Here is a 22,567-nt window from a genome sequence, read left to right as displayed (position 1 = left end):
ACATTTATGGGTCAAGTGAATGATGTTTACAAAAACAACTGAGTCAGTAATTAAGGGCTAATGTGTTTATTATCTACTTACAAATGTAAGTACAAGTCCTTGTGGACCTATTTTCCTTATACAGCAGGCTTTGTACTTAAACTTCTAACAAGGGTTTTTTCATGCAGGGAGTTACTAAACTGTGATCCCAATGTTTTGAGACTGGTACTACATGAAAAATGTCAATAGAGAAAGGGCATTAAAAATACTAGGAATGTAATATTAGCAGCAGTGTTCTTTGAATTATACTCTCATATGTATTTTGCAGACAGTGCTGAGAGTATTGTAAACAGCAGGCTGTGAACTGCTGGGCAAACATGATGACACAATTTCTACATGCAATTTACCGCAAGCATCTTTTTCTGCAGTATGATCTGTAACAAAAAAAATGGCCATCAGACAACAAGTAGACCGACTCCGATACATCTGACAGACCAATACTGTCTTTGTTATCAGTCAGCCGACACAACGGTCGGCTGAAATGTATTACAAATAAGCTAAAATGTGAGTGATTATCACTCCATCTGCTGAGGTGTGCTTTCTATATGGGCCAAAATGGAGATGGTGCTTTTGTGAAGCTTCACAGCGAGGCGGACCCACTCTCCTGCTCGTACCTCCAGGGGCTGCTGCAGAACAACGGCGGCCTGCTTCCAGTGAGCAGCCTGGCCGAGGGTGCTCACACTGATCTCTTCGTCCAGGTAGATGTGATACCAGAAGGGAATTGCAGTTATCCTGCCTGTAGATGTAGCCTGGACCTGTTCATTCAGAACCAAAGAAGCAAAGTCAGAAAGTAAAGTGAGGTTAAAAGTTTGTGGGGGGAGTCAAATACAGGTCCGACTCATTTCTACTTCTTTTTTCATGCTTGTGAATTTTAATCAGCAGATTTAATGTGTAAATTAATTTTCAGCACTTCAGCCCTGTTCTATCACAGGATACATTTCTTTTTAAATTTATTTACTTTAAAAAAATGTTTTAATACATATTCCAGTCATGATATTATCACTGAAAGTGCTGATGCACAACTAACCTTGACTTCTCTGTTAATGTAGTTTGCGTTGGCATCCATGAGGTTGAGAACAAAGAGCTCTACAGATTCACTGAGGTGTCTGCACTCCAGTGTGGAAAAGTCCAGAAACACATGGACCGGTACCTAAAAAATATAATAAAGGAAAGGGAACAATTATGTTGCATTTCATTCACCCACAATTCAATCATAGCACTTCTGTTCTATCCTGAAAAAAAGCCTTCCTAACACTCACAAATACTGATCGTGTCAACAAATGCCATAATTACTATAAATACTTATAAGTACTCTATATACTTACCCATAAATACTATTACCCAGTATGGCCCAGATCAGGCATTTATGCTTTGAAAATGTTACATAAACGCCACTTTACCAGGTACATCCGCCAAGTACCAGGTTGGACCCATTTTCCTTTACTGGCATGCATTGTGGTCTTCTGCTGCTGTAGCCCATTAACATGTTATGTATTCAGAACAAGTAATTTTTGAAGTACAGTCACCTTCCCATCAGCTGACCTCGGGCATCAATGAGGCATTTTCACTCAGAGAACTGCTGCTCACTGGATATTTTCTCTTATTAGGACCATTCTCTAGAATGGCTAGTGATGGTTATGTGGGAAAATCCCACCAGATCAGCAGTTTCTGTCTGACACCAACAACCATGCCACATTCATTTAAATCACCTGTCTTCCCCATTCTGATGCTCAGTCTGAACTTCAGTAGGTCATCTCCACCGTGTCTACATGCCTAAATACAACAAGGTGCTGCCATGTGATTCGCTGATTAAATATTTGCCTTCATAAGCACTTAAAACTAAAAATAAAGTGGATGGTAAGTATATAAGCTCTAATCTTGTGTGGATCTCACTCATGTACTGGCTCTGAAATTGGCACTCAGTCACCAAAATTTTAAGAAGAAATGTGAGAACCTTTGACATAAACACGTGTAAGTAAGCTTCAGGCAGAAGATTAAAAAAGGAGCTTTTGTTGAATCTTTCTTATTATTTCTTAAAAGAAGAAAAAAACTGTTTACTTCTGCTAAAGGTACAGATTTATTTTAAAATTTAATAGCAGGCTAAGATTAAAAAGAATAAAGGAACAGCTAAATTGACTCACTGTTGTTGGTCTCAAAAATGAGTTTTTAACCACACAATGTTATTTTCAGCAGGGACCTCACTCCCTCACGGGTTAGCTCAAAAACACATCTTCCACCTCATCCAGACGGGCCGCAGCAGACCTAAAAACCTGCCAGAAAGTGGCAGCACAGAAACTGCCATAGTTTCCTTGACTACAGAACAAAAGAAGCTTTTCTCCTCCCTGTCGCAGTTGTGTAGACCTCAGAGCCCACTGTTTGATGTGTCTGATGTAATGTGCACTGATGTATTCAGGTAGGAATGTTTTAGGGCCAAGCTATGTGTTGTGTCTTGTGTGACAGTTGTGTTAGGAAGTGCCCTCCGCCGAGGGCTTCAAAGACAACATCTGTTAAAACAAACGACCGTCCCGAGAGAGGCCTGCAAAATTAGAGCACAAACATCATGCTAGGGAAAGAAAAAATATTTCCAGACCAAATAAAGAAGAAGAAATTCAAAGGAAATTCACAGCTTGTTTCACACAGAGGCACACTTCAAAAGAGGAGCACAGAAAACAAAGTCCTGGACCTTGGTATTCCAAATGAAGTACTTGTGTGTTTTCTACCAATCCGCCTGATTATCTCTGGCACGTCACATTCGATCGGAGATATTTTTTTTTATACTTTAATAACACCGCACCACGTGTCAGTCCTATTTAAAATAACCCTTTTGTACGATCTTTGTAAATGATGCAGGCTTACAAACATGGCATACTGTATGCGAAAACTGTCAATATTGACTGTTATTGCATCATGAACATGAGACAGAATATCAGATACAAGCAGCCAGAGAAGTACAAAAGCAAAGTAAAAACTGTTTTATGAAAACTGAAAAAGTCTTGGCTTTACAATCTGGTTTGATTGTGATTCCCTGTAATTTAGCCCAGATTTGACCTAATTTAAAACCACTATAGATCGTAAGAAGACGCTTTGTAACGGAAATGATTAAGCTGTTATAAGTAAAACAACTATTTCATGTCATCCTCCTGTTTAGAAATTAAGTCTTGAAAAATGTTTGTGCCATCCACACTGAGAAGAATATAAGTCGCTTAATTTAAAATGCTAATATAGACAAGAAAGCTGGTCTGCTTAAGCATGAATGAAGAAATAATACAAAAACTAAAGTTTTGGAGCATGTTTGAGTACTGATAAAAATTGTTGGGTTTTTTTCAAGAAGGAACAAATATGGTTATGGAATAACGGACCAATTCTTCATGGCATAAATACTGGCTTGAGATATAGTGACTGTGGAAGTCATCGGAGTACAGTGAACTCATTGTGATATTCAAGAAACCAGTTTGGGATGATTTGATCTTTGTGACATGGAGTGAAGAGGGTGGACATGGTCAGCAACAATACTCCTGTGCAAACTGTAGCTTCAGTGTCCTGTTATTAGCTGACATGTCTCCTCACTGACACTCTTCTGCATACCTTGGAAGGTATAAAAGTTTTAAATAATTATATACAAGTAATCTCTGTAAGCCAAAAGCTCAAGCTTCAGACTGTCCTAAATTTTTTCTTCTATTACTGGGTCTGGCTGGTGTCAGCAAGAGGGGATTTCCTTATATGGTCATTCTCAGGCAAAACCAGAGGTATCAGTCTAAGCGTAGCATGCACACCTGCTCCATCTGACTCAGAAAGTTTAGCCATACGTTGCAGGTTGCAAATGTTTTGGAGGCTAATTAAACAAAAAACAAAAAAAGCAAGTCAAATCTACTTTTCAAACAACATTCGATACTGATTGCCAGTGGGTTTGTCCTTTCACAGGTAATCATAATTTTTATCACACTGTGTTTTTTTTTTCCTGTGGATGTTCACAATGTCCATATTCCAGATTGGATTCAATGTACAGATGGATCTGAGATGCAGCCATTTTTTTTTTTTTTAAACAACCTCCACACCAGCAAGTGGAAAAGATGGTGCACACAAGCACAAGCCAGCTGGAGGCAAATCAAAGAAAGTGGTTTTAGGGAAGGTGGTTTTAAAAAGACAAAAGCTGAAACTGAGTCTGTGCAAAGGTGAATGAACTGAAGGCTGGCATCAACACCCAGTGTAAGATAAATAAGGATTTTATTTATTTATTTTTTTACCTAAAAAACACTCTAAACTACATGGAAATAAGTATAATTTTCACCCACAGTACATGGAAATTATGGTAAATTGTCAGGTATACACAATCACTTTTATGTCCCCCAAGCCCTTTTTCTAACATTCACACAAAACTCCAGGTTCAGAAGCTTGCCCAAGGATACTTCAGCACATAGACTACAGGAGCCAGGGATTGATCCACTGACCTTCTGACTCTGACCTGAGCCACAGCTGTCCCGAACGATGGAGCTACAAACTTTAACCGGGGCACTTTTGTTTGATTCTGATCAAACAGTTGTTTGAACTTTGCACTACTACATGGTGCTCTGTACACAGCTTAGAAATCCACGTTAAAGGTGACAAATTTATAGAAACTAACATTAGGAGGGATCATAATCAAAGGCATATTTTTAGAACCTAACGATATTTATGCAAAAATAAAAAATAAAATACGTATTTACCAATTTAAGACACACACACACACACACACACACACACACACACACACACACACACACACACACACACACACACACACACACACACACAGAGTCCTTTACATGCAAAATAAAATACCATAATAAAGTGTTCTGGTAGATTTTGCAGTCATACTTACAGTGAACTGGTTGATGAAAGGAGCAATATTGAATCCAAGTGTGGGCTCCTGACCCTGGACAGCGCTTTCCAGTAGCAAAGTCTCAGACTCCACCAGCATACCATACACCACAATCTTTCCCGGGAAAATACGTCCTCCTTCCTCCAGCAGACATCTGGGATAATTGATAGAAATGAAGCTAACACGTCTAAAAGCAAAGCTCTAAAAACTGAATCAAAACATGCAAAAGCAAAATACTTTATCAGTTGCACACTCCTACCTGGCCAGTGACGCTTTCTCCATCAGCTTCTGCCGGATGAGGCCACAGGTTTCTACACAGTCCAGGATGATGGCACTCCACAGCTTCTCCCTGGAAGGCCTTTGCAGCATCCCCTGCTCATCCTCCGTGTTGTTTAGCCAGAACTCCAAATGCTGTTCCGAGACATTATTGGAGCGAGCCAGTCTCTTAAGCACTTCCTGTTGCTTCTTCTTTTCCACCGAGCTGAAGGCTTTCACGTGACCCTGGCTGGCAGCGATTAGGGAGAGCAGAGAGAAGCCTTCCGACACGTCAAGCACATAAAACGGGCTCGCGCAGCGTGTGGCCACAGCTGGGCCGGGCTGAAAAGCGGACCCTCGCTCTTGGTTTTGGCACTTAACCTTCAGCTGGGAGATGAGTTTGGCTAACGCAGTGCAAAAACTCTGATGGTAATCCCGATTGTTCAGGAGAGCCATTTCCGAACATTCCAGCATGCAGAAGTCTCTCGCTTGACTCTGATCAGTCTGAAGACATGCTAATGCACTGCACAGTTCTGCCTCTGGGTTTGGGTTTGAAACAGGATACTGAGAATCCATTTGTTTGTCTAAACTGATTTTATGCCCGTCTCTCAGCACAGCAACACTGCAGAGCCTCAGGTAGGCATCTCGGCAGGAGACTTCAACAATCAGCTCATCTCGTGGCTTCAGGACAAAACCTGAGAAAAAAAAAGCTCAGTGAAGGAAAATGATCAACTTGATGAAACAATTAGCTTCTGATTGATGCGATACTCAAGAGATAAAATCATACTGAAAATTCAGTGTAACCATTAGGCCTTACTGAAGATGCATTACTCTTAAATAACACGTAATTATAATTTTTTTTGGCTGTTTTTGATCATTTTTATTGGTCCTTGTTTGTGTATGGCTTCTCAAATGACCATGAACAACCCTGTGTACCAAAGTATTCTAAAGTAAATATAAGGTCATCTCTCTGTCATTCATTTACAATAATAAGAGACACTGATAAAGTCATACAGAAAATGATCACTCCAAGTTCATGCTGTTAAAGCTGCTTCTACAAGCTACTGAATCATTTTTATTTATTTAAATTTTATTAAATAACTAGCACCACGTTTTGTTTTTGTAACACTCTGATTCGAACTAAAAAAGGATCTATTTTCTGACTGCATACTATTCAGTACTTGCATCCTTCCAGATAAGGAAACGTCTGCTTTTACATGCTTTGTCTATTCCTTCTCAATCTTTTTGTGTTAGCAACAAATGTCACTTGTGTCAAAACCATTATTTTAAAATAAGTACACATAAACATCATTTATAGACACAGTAAAAAATATAGTTAAAAACATCTTAAATATATACTGAAAACTATTTAGATGGCTGCTGAAATGTGAGAAATGGGCACGAAGGATGGAAAACAAAAAGAGCACAGAGGAGACGAAAGGAATCCAGCAGAGAAATTATGATTCAGGGGACCAGGCAGCGAGAGGATTCCTACAGGAATAACATCTGCTCGTGTCTTCGCGTCAACACGCGACTCGTCACAGGCGTTTGAGGAAAATGCATATTTATTGCCTATAAGAATTTCATGAACACTAAAGAGTGTCACAGGCGATCAGGGCGCACACGTCACGGCAGCGGGGAAACGGATGTTGGTGATCACCGGGAAAGGTGGCAGCACCCTTGAGGCTGCCTTCGCCAATTAGCGCTGCAGTGAAATGCTGTAGAGGCCTGTCTCAAAGATGATGTACTGCGATGCCAACCGGAACATGTCACCTAATGTCGGTGGCTATTAAGTTCACGCTGGCCTGGGATGGTAGCAAAGTAAAGAGTATGCAGTGCCCTTAGGTACATTTGCCAAAGTTAATTTAAAGCTCAGAAAGCAATTAAAACTTTTTAAAAGTCTTGACAGTTTTAATGTTTCATAGTATCCATTTTATGCTACTTTAATAGCCTTACTGTGAGTCTTAAAAATACAGAGACGTGTGCTATTTTTATTTGAGCAGATACCATATTTCTTAAATGGGTCTTACATTTTCACTAAATGTGATTTTTACAGTGTCACTAAATTACATGTTGTAGTAGAAAATTCCCAGAAAATAACAACACAGAAGTGATTATTAGCAGCTAAAATGCTTCTTAAAATTATCCACACATTATTAAACAGAGAAGACTTTAACACACACTGCCCTCATCTGACATAACACAGAAATGCAAGATAAACGAGAAGCAAACACAAGCAGAACAGATGTTTAATTTAAACATGCTCAATTCATGAGAATGAAGAAGTGGACTGGTTATGTGCTTAAAATTTACCTTAAGACAAGGCTAACAAAAGTAATGTATGTAAACTACAATAAGTGACGAAGTGTCCACCTATCTTACCCTTGGCACTGTGGAAGGGGTAGATGGCTTGTTCCCAGCAAGTGTCCTCCTGGGGCCCAGTAGACAAACTATTCTCCTCATCCAGGTGGAGCTGGAACCACACTGCCAAAGCATCCAGCTCTCCCTGCTGAATGACGGGCAGCCGGATCTCTTGAACCTCCCTGGAGCTCAGACCTTCCAGCTCCTACAGGTTACAAAACATGTCACACTTAAAGCGGAAGCAACACATCTGTGAAGGAGCTAAAATCAAAACTCAATTCAATCTTATACTCGGAAGGGCTGATGTTGCTGCTTTTAAAGTAATTCAAAGACAATCTGCTTGTTAGACTGAACAATAAGCAGATGTTGTTTGGCACTTTCAGAAATTTCAAGTCTCCAAGACCATTACCACTATTTTGCTATTAAATCTCTCCTCTCATGCTGCTGGCAGGCACTGAGAGTTACAGATTAGGACGTAAAGCGGGTTGTCTGCTAATCGGATGGTCAGTGGTTCAATACCTGGTTCCTCTAATCTCTAATCATGTGTGTATGTGTATGTTAGTCAAAGGCATTTAAGAATTATAAAAAGCACTGATATGAATGGATGAATGAAGCTTGTAGTAATGAGCACTTTCTCCGCAAATTGAGTAGAAAAGCACTACACAAGTACCAGTCCATTTTCATCTATCGCAAAGAGCAGTTTAACATGCAACACAGCAAACATCATCTGAGATGTTTCAATTCCACCTTAAAATAACACTATTTACTTTAGTGCAAGCATGCCAGTGGATATGTTAAAATAGCTCAAAATTTGAACGCTAATACTAGAAAAATAAATTTCCAAGTTGCACTCATATCTATGAAAAGGTTGATTTGAAAGGGAATTAGCAGAGTTCCCTCTAGTGGATAAACTCTGCAACATCAACACTCAAACACAGCTGAAGGGTGTTTCTCCCATCGCTTCTTAATTTTTTTAATGTAATTTATCAGCCAATATAAATGCCAATAACAATCTATCAGCCAATAGCCAATATCGGCCAATCTATCACCCTATTGCTATATCGGTCCGGTTCTACACATAATAATCTCATACGCAAGAGGTTCTTAAAGGAACACCTTCCAAATGTTAAAGAACAAAGCGCAGCTGGAAAAGTTTCGCTTTCTATAGTTTTCAAGACACCAGCAGCACCTTTCAGCATAAATCTAAGTATCACTTATCTGCTAAAGTGGCAGTGTTGCATCGAGGCGACAGCCCACTTACTGCACGTGTATGAATAAATATTCTTTGCCTGTAACGTGGTCAGATAATTTTTTTCTCATTATTAAATTATTCTGGTCATTCCTATGGCAGACAAAGAACACGCAAAAGTAAAGTCAAAACAAACTAATATCATACTGGCTATTTCTGAATATGCGTCAGCCCTCATCACCTGCACATTGTTGAAATCTATGTTGAGGGCTGTGAATGGTTCTGTGAGAGGTTTATATCCTCCTGGCAGTCTGCTGAGTCTTTCTGTAGTGTACGGCTCCATGGAGTCGTCTGGTTCGGAGCTGCAGCTCACTGGGCTGTGGAGCTCTCCAGCTGCAGCCATGGAGAGACCGCCCACCTTTGTCACACACAGCCTGCATAAAAAGAAAAAAAAGACATGCAGTCAGCTGATTGATGCAGACAGCTAGTGAACACAAGTGTTCTTTTTAAGGTCGCTCGAGGAAAAGTAGCCTATACGCTGGAACACAAATGGACTCCCGGGTCTACCTGTGATGCCGGCGGATCTCGCTGCACTCGACAGCCATACCAAAGACAGTGGCTCCTGCGGGGATGACCCGTCCTGTGGCAGACTGCTCCCCAAATTCATTCTCACCCCTCTGTGGGGAAAAGGCATATTTGTGGCTAATGCTACTAAGCATTTAATCCTATTAATATTGTTAACACTTCACATGAAAGTCGACTGGATACATTTGGCTTTAACAGCAGGGTAAAACTACTTGTAAGTTACTGGATGTGCTGAACTGTCACATCTCACACTATAAACTCTGATTTTGCATGTGTTATTCTGACACTTAACAGGCTGCTCCTTGGCTATACATTAACAGATGCTTGTGCTGACACTGTGTTACCACCCAGGCCAGTGTCGCCCGCATGTAGCTTTTTCTGTGCTTTTGTCATAGGCGGATCCTGCTCTGTAGTTCCTCCTACTCTGCCAACCAATCGGCAAGCTCGACCTGCTTTTGTTGCCTTATTTAAGCACTTCAGGTCAATACCAGGTGACTAGAATTGCATTTTTTGCAGCCCACCATTGCACCTTTTGGTCTACACCACTGACAAACTTCTTATAAGCTAAACTGATTCAGGCTGAGCATGCCATAAGCATGCAATAAGTGGAGTTTATCTGCATTTCTGAGGTATTTCTTTTACTGGCTGCGGGCTGGGTCAGGCTCAGCTCTCTCATTCACACAGATACACACATAAACACATAAACACCACAGCGAGACGTTTCAAATGGTCACTTCTTAGACATAATTATATCCTGAGTGTTGCTTTCATTTTCCTTTTATTACTGAATAAGTCACTGTTACTTTGTTAGCCCGCTTCTGTCTTTTTATTCCTTTCGCTGATTTGACCGGTCCTCTCCTACCTGCAGTTTTATTGCACCTTTTGTTTTTTGCAAAGCAATAAATAACTTTGCTAAACCAACAACAACTGGTTTTATGCTTGTACCCTACAAACTGGTAACGCTGAGTTGTGACACAGAGATTACGTCAGAACTTCTTTTTTTGGGCTAAAACACGTTATCGCTTTCTTGATGCTTGTCCCATCAGTTCAATAGGAAGTCAACTAGAAGACTTTTGAAACCTAGAAATCAGAAGCACAACTTTTCTATCTCTGCTTTCACCTACCTACATATGTCTTCTGAATTTATGTGATTTTTTCAAATTAATTACATCTGTTTTATCCACATGGCTCATGTGCAAAACTGTCTAAACGTTTTATTCATTTATGTGGGATTTTTGAGCTACAAACATTGCTTCTTTCGTACACTCAATCGTTATTTTTTAAATCTGATCTCAGACCAAAGGCCCAACCATGGTTCAGTTTGTTTTGTTGTGTAAGATATGTGTTAACTTTAAGTACTGAGCGCTCAATTGTGTGTGTTTTTTCAAATAATCTATTAAAGTACTTCACTTGAACATTGGAGAAACTGAACTTCACCCAAACCCAGTGTCATCCCTCTGTGAGTGTATGAATGCATTAATGACTGCAGCTAGACAGCTACAGTTTATTTACTAGTTTATGAAGGACTGCCGTGTTTATAGACTCATCTTTGTGTTTAATGATTAGGAGTTACCTTGGGCGGCAGCAGGAGGTGGTGCCAAGCATGAATCAGACTCTCTATGATGCCCTCTCCAAACAATCCTGCATCTACTGTCTCTGTCACCACCAGTGATACCCTTTGCAGGAAGCATAAAAGCATTTATGGAAAAACCTTTTTTTTTAAAAAGACTTCATAAAACAAGGATCATTACACCACTACACACTGAGACTGGCTAAACTACAACACCTGGAGGGTGATTAAAAAGTATTTTAAGTACAAAGTGCACCTGTGCGGTATGTCCTTTGGCACTTCCATCTCCAGGGACTTCATATGGAGGATCTTGATGCTGCCGTCCATTCCATTAGCACTCACCACCTCACAGGCCAGCTCATACATGGTCTTTGACAGCTCACAGGCGTACACCTCAGCAGCCCCTGCCTTCTTAGCACACATACTTCACAGAGAGACGCAGGAAATAAGGACAAGAATTCACCTTTGAAGCCACAATAAGAAGCATAAATCCGCCACTAACTCTGGAGTTTGTATCAAAGAGTCAAAATTTAACTTTCAAATCACACTGGATAACTTAAGCAAATGAACAGGTTTCAAATTCTAATGGAAAATGTCTCACCCAAGGATTCCAGTGCCAGTACCTATGTCAAGTACAGTGTTGCAGCCCTTCTGAACAGCCTTCTGAATGGCTTGCTGGTACTTCTGGTTTCTCCCGTGGTCATTGAGCATGAAGAAATGCCAGCGCTCCACCAGCCAGTTGGCCACACGGTAGAAGTTCTCTCTGGCTTCTGGGTAGTCTGGTCTCATCTTTAGAGCTTTGTGAAAATAACCTGCGGCTTCATCTCTAAATCCCATTCTGGATGGTAAAAGGGGGGGGGGGGGGGGGGGGGGGGAGCATAAAAATATAATTTATTGAGAGAATGTAAAATGCTACAGAACTAAGAAACACAAGTGCTTAAAACACAAATCCTATAATATATTGTGATACTACAAGCAAAGTAATATAATAGGATTTTTTTTAATCCATCCATTTTCTTCCACTTATTCGGGTCCAGGCTGTGAGGTCAGCAGCCTAAGCACAGATATCCAGACCTAACTCTCCTCCACTACCTTCTCCAGCTTTTCAGGGTGGGACGCCAAGGCATTCCCAAGCCAGCCCAGAGATGTAATCTCTCCCACGTGTCCCGGGTCTGCCCTGAGGCCACTTCCTGGTAGGGCACACCCAACACACCTCACCTAGGAGGCACCCAGGAGGCATCCTGAATGACTGAGCTGGTTAATTTAGATGTTTAGTAGCAGCAGCTCTACTCTAGCCTGCTCCCAAATGACAGAGCTCATCACCTTAGCTCTAAGAGAGACCTCCGCTACCCTGAGGAATGACTAAACTCATTTCTGCCGTCAGTATCTGCGATCTTGTTCTTTTGGTAACTATCCACAGCTCATGGCCAAAAGTGGAAGCAACTTTTTTACAGTTCTCTTTTCATTAGAACAGACCGTCACAGAGTCCGCCTCACAGCGCACGCTGCACCAATCCATCTTGCGAAAAAACTGAGAAACTAATAATAAAATTGAATATATATATATATATATATATATATATATATATATATACACATACATATATATTTACACTCACTGTATCTGTGGTAACAGTTTGCAGAGAATAGTACCTGAACAGGTGTTCGCCCATGCTGTTTAGGATCACCTCGTCATCAGGGAAAAGTTCCAGAGCTTGTTCATAGCAATCAAAAAGGTACTGAATGCGGCCCAGAGAGTCCAGTTCTTCTACCCATTTGAAGAGAGTGAACCTGAAGGACTCCTAAAGAGAGAGAGAGATTTCAATGAATGTCTTTGGATTTATTTTTTTTATTGATAACATCATTGCTGTTAGGCCCAGTAATCATCTCTTCCTCTTTTTTATAGCCTTTAAAGGGAAAAGTTAAACCATTCTCTAGCTCTTCGGTTGTAATATGATCCTCTTCACTGATAAAGGCAGCTGAGCGTTTCCCCTTCTGTAGTAGCTATGGTTTCTTACTTGCCCACAGGCTGTATCCCTTTGTATTTTAAGCATGCTCCCTTCCAGCTCACTTTTCAGAGAAACCTAACTTAGAACCTCCTGTGTTCAGGAACTATGCATCTATATCCAAACTCATTTTTTGGTCAAACATTTTGTACGCATTAAAGAAGCACAGCATAAAAACAAGCTCCAGTTTGGGTTTCACCAAAGGACCTCAACTCAGACTGCAATTCTAAAGCTTCAAATCGTCTTCGAATGACATCAGTTCTGTGACACTGTAGATCATTATATCCATAGAGGTCATGTGACTAGGTCAGTACTTCAGGCACACCATTAGATTAGATCTTATCCCTTAAAAGTTTCACCATCTCTGTAAGAGTCCTCGAGTCCTAATTTCCAGTGCAGTCTTCTGGGACTTGTGTAGGGTTTGGTTCTAGCACCCCTATTACTCTCTAAGTGCTCGCTGCTATAGGCATAAATACAATTTATCCACAGATCATATTCAGATTTTTTTTCTCTGAAATACATCTGCCTTTTGTTATCTGAAACCAGATTTTGTTAAATTTCAGTGCCCAGTGCTCCTCAAGGATCAGTCATAGCCTTTATCTATTGTCTGGGATAATTCTGATTAATCTTTGTCACTGACACCCATATTTTGTTTTGTTTGACTTAAAAAAAAAAACAATACAAAACACAGATCAACATTTTCTAAAGTAGATGACCTGTGATGTGCTTTAACATTACATGAAACTGATGACTTACTAGACCACACAGATGGTTTCACATCACACTTCTATTTATGTCTCTTCGCCGGCTCTCTGCTCAGCATCAAATTTCTCATTCTTACGTGCAGCGTGTGCACCTAATTTCCTTCATCTTCACTTCACTCACTCACTGTCTCAGTGACACCATACTTTCCAAGTCTGGTTGTATGCACTGATTAGGGTATTTTAATTCAAGTTTTTTACACTTTTTTCTTTTGTTTTTCTTTCATATTGCTTTTAATAACTGTGAGTTTTGGGTGATCCTCATTTCAGAGAAGCAGTGTATCAGGAAATCCTGCTCGCTTGCTGTAAAATCTGACCTCTGCGTGTATAATTGTGACTGTTTATCTGTGGACAGCGTTTGGCACCGAGTGCTGACGGACTGGTTTTCAGCATAGTGTAAACAGTAATTACCCTTGCAAAGTCCTTAAACACAGGTGCGAGGTTGAGCACCAGGAGGTAGTGCGCAAACGCAGTTCCATAATCTTGGTTGAACAAGCACTGCTGGGCACTTTCCAGAGAACTGGAGACCAGCTCGTTCCTGGCAGGATCGGCTCGGCGGCGCCTTCGAGTCCTCCTTCCATGCTTCTGCCGTGTGCTGGTGTTAGGCATCCCTCAAATTAAGAGCAATAAATGGAAATTCTTTAAGAAAGATAATCATGATGCCATATGTACAATCTGAAGCCACTTTCAAGCCACCCCGCCCAAAGCACTACACCCAGAAAAGAAAAAAAAACAAAGGAGCTTTTCTATGTCGTGAAATAGAAGATAAATGCAGAAGAAAAATACTGCATAAAAAAACACAAATTAAAATGCTACATATTTAATCAGCCATATGAAAAAGAAAGCTTTAACAGAACTCTATGCAATCCTGTAAAAAAATTTGTGCATCTTTACAATTTTCGCAGGAATTAAGAGCATAAGTAGCAGCCAGGTACAGCTAACTAAATACATTTGATTAACTGATCATCAGCAAGTGTGAGCGCCTGTATGAAAGCAGAGGTGCTGGCAGTGTGCTGGTCTGGAGCATTCAGGTGTGTGTTAATACAGTGCCAGGGAAGAAAAGCGTCAACAATGAGCTCAGAGAAGCAACTGTTGGTGCCTATCAGTCTGGGAAGGATTACAAAGCCATTTCCAAACAATTTGAAGTCAATCCTTCTACAGTGAGAGAGATTATTCGCAAGTGGAAAACATTAAAGACAGATGCCAATCTTCCCAGGAAAATTTCATTCAAAGGTCATAGAAGGGGGGGGGGGGGAGCACTCAGACTCTACAGGCCTCAGTTAGCATGTTAAAGTTCATAAAAGTGCAAGTGCAATTTGGAAAAAGCTTTAACAAGTGTGGCTTGTTTAGAAATGTTGTCAGGAGAAAGCCTCTTCTCTCTAAAACAGAACAATGCTTAGCTTTGCAAAGATGCTTGTGAACAAACCGCAAGACTGATGGAGCAATGTCCTCTGGAAAGACAAGATTAAAGTGCAGCTGTTTGGTGGAAGCCAAACACAGCATATCAATACAAACACCTCAAACCAACTGTCAAGCATGGTGGTGGAAGGGTGAAAATTTGGGTTTGATTTGCAGCCACAGGCCCCAGTACAGTCACTGAGTCAACCATGAACTCCATATACGACAGCATTCTACACTCAAATTAAGGACATTAATCCAGCTGCTAAGGCTTGCTGCAATGTGGGTCATGGAACAGGACAATGATGCCAAGCACAGCAGCAAGTCTACAACAGAAAAAGAATCAAGTCGTTGCTATTTCAATCAAAGCCCAGATTTCAAAATTCTGTGGCTGGATCTTTAGAGAGGTGTGCATAAACGAAAGCCTTCCAACCTCAATGAACTAAGGCAACTTTATAAAGTTCCTCGACAATGCGAGTCTGAATGATACAGAAACCATTACTCCAGGTTATTGCTCCTGAATCCGGGGGTGCAGACCTGTGAAAACTTTCTTTTATGATTGTATATCGTACCTTCCATTTAGTCATACTTTTTAGATCTTCTTTTTTTTTTTTCTCGAAATAGGCATGCCAAGTTATCATTATTATTGCCAACATAATATCGGCTTTATAACAGCTATTTAAAAATACTCTTTAACTTGCATCACTAACGTTCACTTACTGTATGCTGGTTTTGTCCACAGGCTGATGTTTAGAAATAAGCTACGGGGATGTTTAAGTGGTGCTGTTAATTTGGCAAACACACAAACGTTAACATTGAATTCACATCCAACACAGTCGTTAGCATGTTTGTTTGACAGTCCGTCTCCCAGCAGCACCCTGAAGATATTCTAAAAGTTGCTAACAAAAATTATCCGCACAAAATGGACATAATCTCATATTCAGGCTCTGTGTTTGCTGATTCAAACGCCAAATTACATTTCTGCTATAAATCGTGCATCTACCGTTCAACAAGACAAGTGTCCGCGCGCTGAATAGCTCCGAAGGAAACATGTGGCCAACTAGACCAAGGTTCCGAAAGTGCAGCCTTTACACTCGTTTAATTTGATTTGAAATTGTGAAGAGGACAAAAACACTGCAAAAAACGTAGCGAATTTTTTAATCTGTTTATTTGCAGACCGACGTACAAAGAGCGCGATTGCCTCGGACTTTACTCCCGCGGAACTCGTCACGGGCAGATTTTAAGGCAAAATCAAAGACCGCGACAAATCAAGATAATTCCCAGCCAGGAAAATCCCTATGGAAGTTCCCTCTTTGGGACTTTCTGTAATTTGGCGATTTCGGTGAATTAACCCAACTGAAACGTTTTCTTTTACAATACGGGGAAAAAATATAGTTATTGTTTTAAACAAGAATCGGGTAGTACAGACTTTAGTCAAGGCTGCTATCCAATTATCTATGTGGTTTGGGGTTAGACCACACTATCTTTTGTGTTTTTTTCAAATGTTGTATTAAACTTACACATTTCCGACCGAAATACAAAGCCTATACAGTACTGTGTAAAAACCACCCTTCATTTCTTCATATTTTGCTGGGTGCAGGAATTTATTGAAACATGTGCAGACATACACAAAAACACAGTATATGAGGCAAAAACAGAGTTTGTAAAATTCCAACTAGCTTGAAAGTCAGTGTTTGATATGACCACATTTATTCTTCAACACAGCTTAAGCTCTCTTAGGCAAGTATTCTTGTAGTTAGTCTTGTCAGTAATAGTTCTCCAGGCTTCTTAAAGGACATTCAAAACTCTTCTTTGGATGTTGGCTACCCTTTGTTCTGTTCTCTGTCAGGATGATCCCAAACCTATTCAATAATATCGAGGTACGGCTCTGGGGAGGCCAGACCATGACTGATAGTGTTCCTGTGTGTTTTTCTATCTAGATGTCTCACAGCATTAGTATGAGAAATGAAGCTGTTGCCAATTAGATGTTTTCCACATGGTATTACATAGTAAATCAAAATCTGACTGTACTTTTCTGTGTTCATAATTCCATCAGTTTTTACAGGATCCCCAAAACCACTGGCTGAAATGCAGCCCCAAACCATGACCATGAGTCCCCACCGTATTTTAGCCTAAAGATGCCTCTAGACCTCTCCTGACCTTTCTACACATACTGACGACCTGTTCAAATTTAGATTCATGACTCCATCAGACCTGTTGATCTTCAGTCTAGTTTTTGTGTAATTTAGCATACCTTGGTTCTTCCTTAAGAAAATATTCTTCCACTGATACCATTTTAGTAAGATGGATCAACTAAATGGCCAGATGTCAAGTCTCTGATGGATTCCCCCCCCTCTTATTCATTAAGGGCATGACTTTCATATATTGATCATTTACAATAGCTCTTTTTTAAAAGCCTTCCATGTCTCCTTCTGTTGTCCACTTGCACATTTTCTTTTAAATTTTGTATTTTAAGGACGTTGGTGCAAAAACCCTTTTCTCCCAGTCAAGCTTTTTTTTATGGCTGTCCCGAGAACATTTTATTTTTGTTTGTAACAGATTGCTAGTAACAAAGATCCTATAGATACAAACTGAAAGTGGTCATTTGTTCTATTTGTGCAGACACAACACCTTTTGATCCCTTGTGTTAGATGTCTTTTACAGGCTGGAATGACTCAGGTCAGTCTTGAATGGCTTAAAAAATATTTTCTGAAAATGGTCAGGTACAAGGACTGCAGTGATAAAACTTGAAAAAGCCTGGAGACCTATGGCATAAAACCTGCTAAAAAAAAAAAAATCAATAAATAAGAGAAAATGTGTCCCCTTAGAAGCAAACTATAAAGAAATTACAGTAAGGATGGCCAAGACTACAAGTCAATCCTCAGCCCACACAGGACCAGAGGGGAGCTTTGATTTTCCAAAGAAAAACCTGTAAAGTTAGCACCGCCTGATTCTCCAGCGCAAAACAACCTTTCATCCACGTTATAGTATACTACTATTACTTTTAGTTAAATAAAACCTGCCATTACCCCATTGTTCCAACCACAAAACGAAAACAACGGTCATTAGGCACGCGAAGAAACGAAGGCGGAAGTATCCTGACTAAGCTATCAGGCGCAAACCTCTGCTGGCAGAAGTTTGCAACACGCACGCAGATGTCAGTAGCAGACTTTTTCAATCTGTCACTTTAGCTAGGTGGAGTACGTTTGATGGAGGAAGGAAAAAATTGGACACAGCACACTCTGACTTTTTGACCACTGGTGTCAACCGACTTCCGATGAATACTTCAGGCGATATCACTTCTTAACCGTTATACTTGCTAGCCATTCTGGTTTTATTTGACAGCCGTGGAACAACACCCATGAGCCCGTGTCAGAAGTTACCATGCTAAACACCGTTAGCTGCTGCTGCTACTTCTTCACGTAGCTATGCTTTCTCAGCCCGACTCGGAGACTCCTAAAAGACGACCCGTCATTTAACAGCAGCGACTATTTATTTGCTCGAATTGCAAACTGAACCGGGATTTGTTGTGCTTCTTTTTTTTCGTGTGTGAGTTTTCCGTTGTTTGAAAACGAAGCTATCAATCTGTCACAGCAATGGGACTACACCCGCTGGAATTTAGTGAGTGCTATCTGGACAGCCCGAGCTTCAGGGACAAAATAAAGTCACACGAAGCAGAGCTGGACAAAACTAACAGGTTTATCAAAGAGCTGTACAAAGATGGGAAGAACCTCATCAATGCAACCAAGCGTAAGTTTGACGTTTTTAATATTCAAATGGTGCAAGAAAATTCAGAAAAAAGTCACAGAAAAATCGAGCACTCAGCATTGATTATATTATGAGCGAGGCTGTTGAGGTTAATTAAAGCTAGGTGTGAGGAATATAATGGACATGTAGAGGAAAAACGTTTTTAGATCTAGTCTGTCAGTTTGGCTCAATTTGTCAACACTTTGCAGTGCCAGGCTTTAGTGCAAATATTTACTTAGACTTGGGGATGTGTACATGACTGAGAGTCCACTCCCTTCGCAGAGTATAACGTTTGTGTTTTAATTCATCAAAGTTTGCTCCAGACATATCGCCCGTGTTTTAAAAATAATGCTAATTAAACAAACAGAAAAAAAAGATAAAAATTAGCAGTCAGACGAATAAAGCTGAGAAATGAGCAAAGACACTCGGGGAAAGCACCTGAAATACAAGAGAAGTGAAAAACGAAATCCTAATAAGAAACTGCAGAGCTTGTAGCATCTCTGTTTATGAGGCACTCGTTAGTAGCTGAAGGGTTATTGTAAGACGAGATAATGTGGGGGAAGCCAAATGTAAGTTTTTATTTTATTTTATGGGGAAAGTTTTGAGTCGGTGTGAACCAGTGCTCTGGATTTTTTTTAATAACACCTTACGCTATTTGTTCAGTCACACACCTCAGCTGGGTTAAAATGATTACATTATCTCCTTGAACTCTAATCTCATGGGCTGGGCTTGTCTGTAGGTTGCCCTGTGCTTAACGCCGGGACTTAAACACTTATAAAACAGACTGCTTTGCCTTGCTGGAAATGCTATGAATCATTTCTAGTTTCTGAAACACTGTATCTGAAAGGTTTAAAATAATACCAATCCTATTTTAGTGAACTTTTTTTAAGCTGATGGGGGCTAAAATTTACCCTCAGGCTTGCTTTATTGTCTGTTTGTGTCTGTGCTGCTGGTTAGTGTCAGGTATGACTTTCATACTTGCTTCAAGGAAAGCCTAAAGTCTCCCAAAGCTCACATTTACTAGTGTGTTTTTTTTATGCTGACTACACAGCGCACAAGCACTGCATGAGCAGACTTTGAGGCAAAGTTAGGGTTAATATTGTAAAGTATTAGCGTGTCACAAACATAAGATTCTATGTATATGAGTTTGGTTTAATGTTTCCTACAGCAACAAAATATTTTGACTGATTTTCAAAACTGGCTCTCTGATTTTGATCTTAATGTTTCTATTTATATCCTAAGCTTTTTTTATTGGAAGGTCAAGGTGTGTGGTATGTGAGATATTTAAATTTTCTTGCATGTACATGAAAACTGTACTCTTGATGCAAACAGTTTGTGGCGTTAAAGGAGATTTACCTTTGCATCTCGTCTTGAGATTCAGTCTTAGCCACACTCTAGCTTACAAAAAAGCCTTTGGTGCTTACAAAATATTTTAACCTTTTATGTATTTTTAAATGCGTATGGATTGTCTTTTTATTTTAATTACGTTGTTTTAACATAAAGTTGAGGTGGTGCATTTTTTTTTTTAAATCTTTTCTTTTGGTTACAAAGGTGCATATTAACTGGTTGTTATGTGGTGTGTGCTTGTTTGTTCATTAGGTCACTTAAATGTGCTTTAATTAGACAAAATTATGTGTGACTCAAAAATATGTATCACATCAAGTTGTTCATGTTATAAATGTGTATTCTACATGGACTTAAAATCTGCAGTTCAAAATTTCCATTTCTTTTCCCCCAGAAATGTAAAAAGCTTGTAGATTTACATGCAACAAAAAATTTTCATTTATCTTTTTACTTTCCTCAAAATTTTATCTTGAATATATTAAACCATCTCTGTTCTCTGAATTTTTGTGGTTTAGTAATGATCCAAATACGTAAATAGGAACTTGTAGCAAGCTATTAAATGCATACGTTAAAGGCACAAAAGTCATCAGATTTTGCTTTCTGACTGGGCGGGTCGCGCCCTAAGCCATGTGTGGCTGCACTGAGCGTGTTTTTCCCATCACAACTGAGAGGTTTGCTGGACAAGGACTCAGCGCACAATAGTCCATTATTTGCACTTTATGTATCAGAAACTGTTCAGTAAATTACATTTTTGGACACAGTTTTGAGAGATATTTGCAGATACTAAAGTTTCATGTTGGAAAGTCCATTTTTAAAAATGTTTTTTCTTGATTGTGTCATTACTTGGCTGCTTTTTTGTGCACAGCCGGGATTGTCGGCCTGTGTCTTTGCCTTTTTGAGTATTTCCATGGTCTCATTGGAGCTCTTTGCTACTCTGACCCCTCTCATCATAGTGACTCCCTTGACACTTAAACTTTAAAACTTAACAGATAAACTTAAATTCTTTCAATCTGAGTAAAGATCTTAGGAGGATAGTTGTGTACCCTCTAAAAGGACATTTTGGTTAAAGTTGTCTTAACACGTTTCATCTATACAACTGTCACAATGATTGAACGTGAGGAAACTGTCCTTATGTTATGTACGTTTAATAATGCCTGCTGTAATTTTCGTGACTTTCTCATGCCTTAGGCCAGAGTTAGAGTAAACTCTGGACATGTACAGAGACCCCTCAGCTAGGATTTTTACAATGCTACTTTTCAATCCTCTTGGAAAGTGGGTCCATAGCTGGTGCCATTACAGTTGAGGGTGTGCAGATGTCAGTACAGTCACATATGCCTCAGACCTTTGCAGAGGCTCAAAGTGAAATGTTGGTAGTATTATTATTTTACTTGCACCAACAAAAAATTTGAATAACCTCCGCAGTGTTGTGGTGACTCACTGGCAGTTGATGTGATGTTGGTGCACTGCCGTTGGTATAAACTGGCACAGTGACATAGTGTCTAGTTTCAGTATGGCATGTGGTATCTTGTATTTAGCATCGTATGTGACTGTAGTTTTTTTGCTTTGATTTAAAGTACAGTCAGCATGCTAGCGTATCACTGCTTTCACTAAGTCTGTGTTGGTGTTTTCAGAAAATGACAAGAAATAGGAAACCCTGGTCATGCTCTCCCAATGGGACTATTGCAAAATCTGTTTCAGGAAGGAAGTGATGGTCATGTTATGTTCTGACATTAATGAAGTTTGCTCAGCCTAATTCACTTGGCCTGTGCTGAAGCCTTTAATGGAAACTATTTTGTCAACAAAACTGTTTTTGGTGTATTTTTATCATTCTAATCAGGAGCCATTTACACTATTTGGTAGTGGCAGCAATAGAGCAATTTAAACATTATAGAGCTACTGCAGCAGATTGTTAGACATGGCTTGATTGCTTTAGATGTTATCTAGACTTAAAGCAGCACTTTTTGGTTTCTATTTCTATTTCAGGCTGTTCTTTGTGCTGTGCTGAAGGTTAAGTTAAAACAAAGCTAGTCTGTCCGGGGTGGAGTAGGCTTTCTTCTATTGGTGAACAACAGATGATCAAGAAAAAATTAAGCATCATCAATTTCAATAATTTATCAGTGCCTCAAGTTTGATGATTGTAGTTTTTTTTTCTTTTTTGTCTTAACAACAAAAATATTCTTTTGCTTAGGATAAAAAAAAAAAAATTGTAAAGTAATTTTTGGCACTTAGTAGTAGTATTTTAAAAAGGACTCTTACAACTTCCTCAGTCTGTAGAAGTTAACAGTGAGTACCAAAAAAATGAAGTTGATTAATTAATCATTAGCAAGTGTGAGCGCTATATAAAAGCACAAGTTTTAGAAGCTTGCTTGTGTGGGTATTCAGGCGCGTTAAGACAATATCACAATATTCCCAGGAGTGGACATATCAGCAAATTCACCCCCAAGGTCAAATAGTG

The 22,567-nt window shown here is 39.7% G+C and overlaps 2 protein-coding genes across 3 annotated transcripts in view; one reads left to right on the top strand and one right to left on the bottom strand.

The window, feature by feature from the left end:
- Positions 1 to 31: 31 nt before the first annotated feature.
- Positions 32 to 16,052, bottom strand: prmt9 (protein arginine methyltransferase 9). The gene is made up of 13 exons (XM_063476088.1): positions 15,742 to 16,052; positions 14,035 to 14,234; positions 12,510 to 12,658; positions 11,459 to 11,695; positions 11,114 to 11,281; positions 10,861 to 10,963; positions 9,270 to 9,379; positions 8,944 to 9,136; positions 7,535 to 7,718; positions 5,157 to 5,847; positions 4,898 to 5,051; positions 1,067 to 1,189; positions 32 to 794 (listed from the first exon to the last, which is right to left on the bottom strand). The coding sequence occupies exons 2-13, from the start codon at positions 14,230 to 14,232 to the stop codon at positions 555 to 557; spliced, it is 2,550 nt and encodes an 849-aa protein (XP_063332158.1). The 5' UTR covers positions 14,233 to 14,234; positions 15,742 to 16,052; the 3' UTR covers positions 32 to 554.
- A 2,119-nt stretch (positions 16,053 to 18,171) lies between these two features.
- The window catches only part of arhgap10 (Rho GTPase activating protein 10), a 52,998-nt gene continuing 48,602 nt past the window's right edge, over positions 18,172 to 22,567 (top strand). For both annotated transcript variants that reach the window (XM_063476086.1, XM_063476087.1), the window contains exon 1: positions 18,172 to 18,771. In XM_063476086.1, coding sequence (XP_063332156.1) covers positions 18,618 to 18,771 — 154 coding nt within the window. In that variant the 5' untranslated portion in view covers positions 18,172 to 18,617. The remainder of the gene's footprint in view (positions 18,772 to 22,567) is intronic.

This window comes from Pelmatolapia mariae, linkage group LG6, assembly GCF_036321145.2.
Source record: "Pelmatolapia mariae isolate MD_Pm_ZW linkage group LG6, Pm_UMD_F_2, whole genome shotgun sequence".
NCBI lineage: Eukaryota > Metazoa > Chordata > Actinopteri > Cichliformes > Cichlidae > Pelmatolapia > Pelmatolapia mariae.
This window is presented reverse-complemented; position numbering and strand designations above follow the sequence as displayed.

What these genes read in the sequence shown, in the direction of transcription:
- prmt9 (XM_063476088.1), bottom strand. Translation starts at nt 14,232, where the DNA reads ATGCCTAACACCAGCACACGGCAGAAGCATGGAAGGAGGACTCGAAGG. An exon ending in CCAAAGGACATACCGCACAG is followed by an intron (nt 10,964 to 11,113) that starts GTGCACTTTGTA and finishes CTTCCTGCAAAG; the next exon opens with GGTATCACTGGTGGTGACAG. An exon ending in ACCTCCTGCTGCCGCCCAAG is followed by an intron (nt 9,380 to 10,860) that starts GTAACTCCTAAT and finishes TTTTCCCCACAG; the next exon opens with AGGGGTGAGAATGAATTTGG.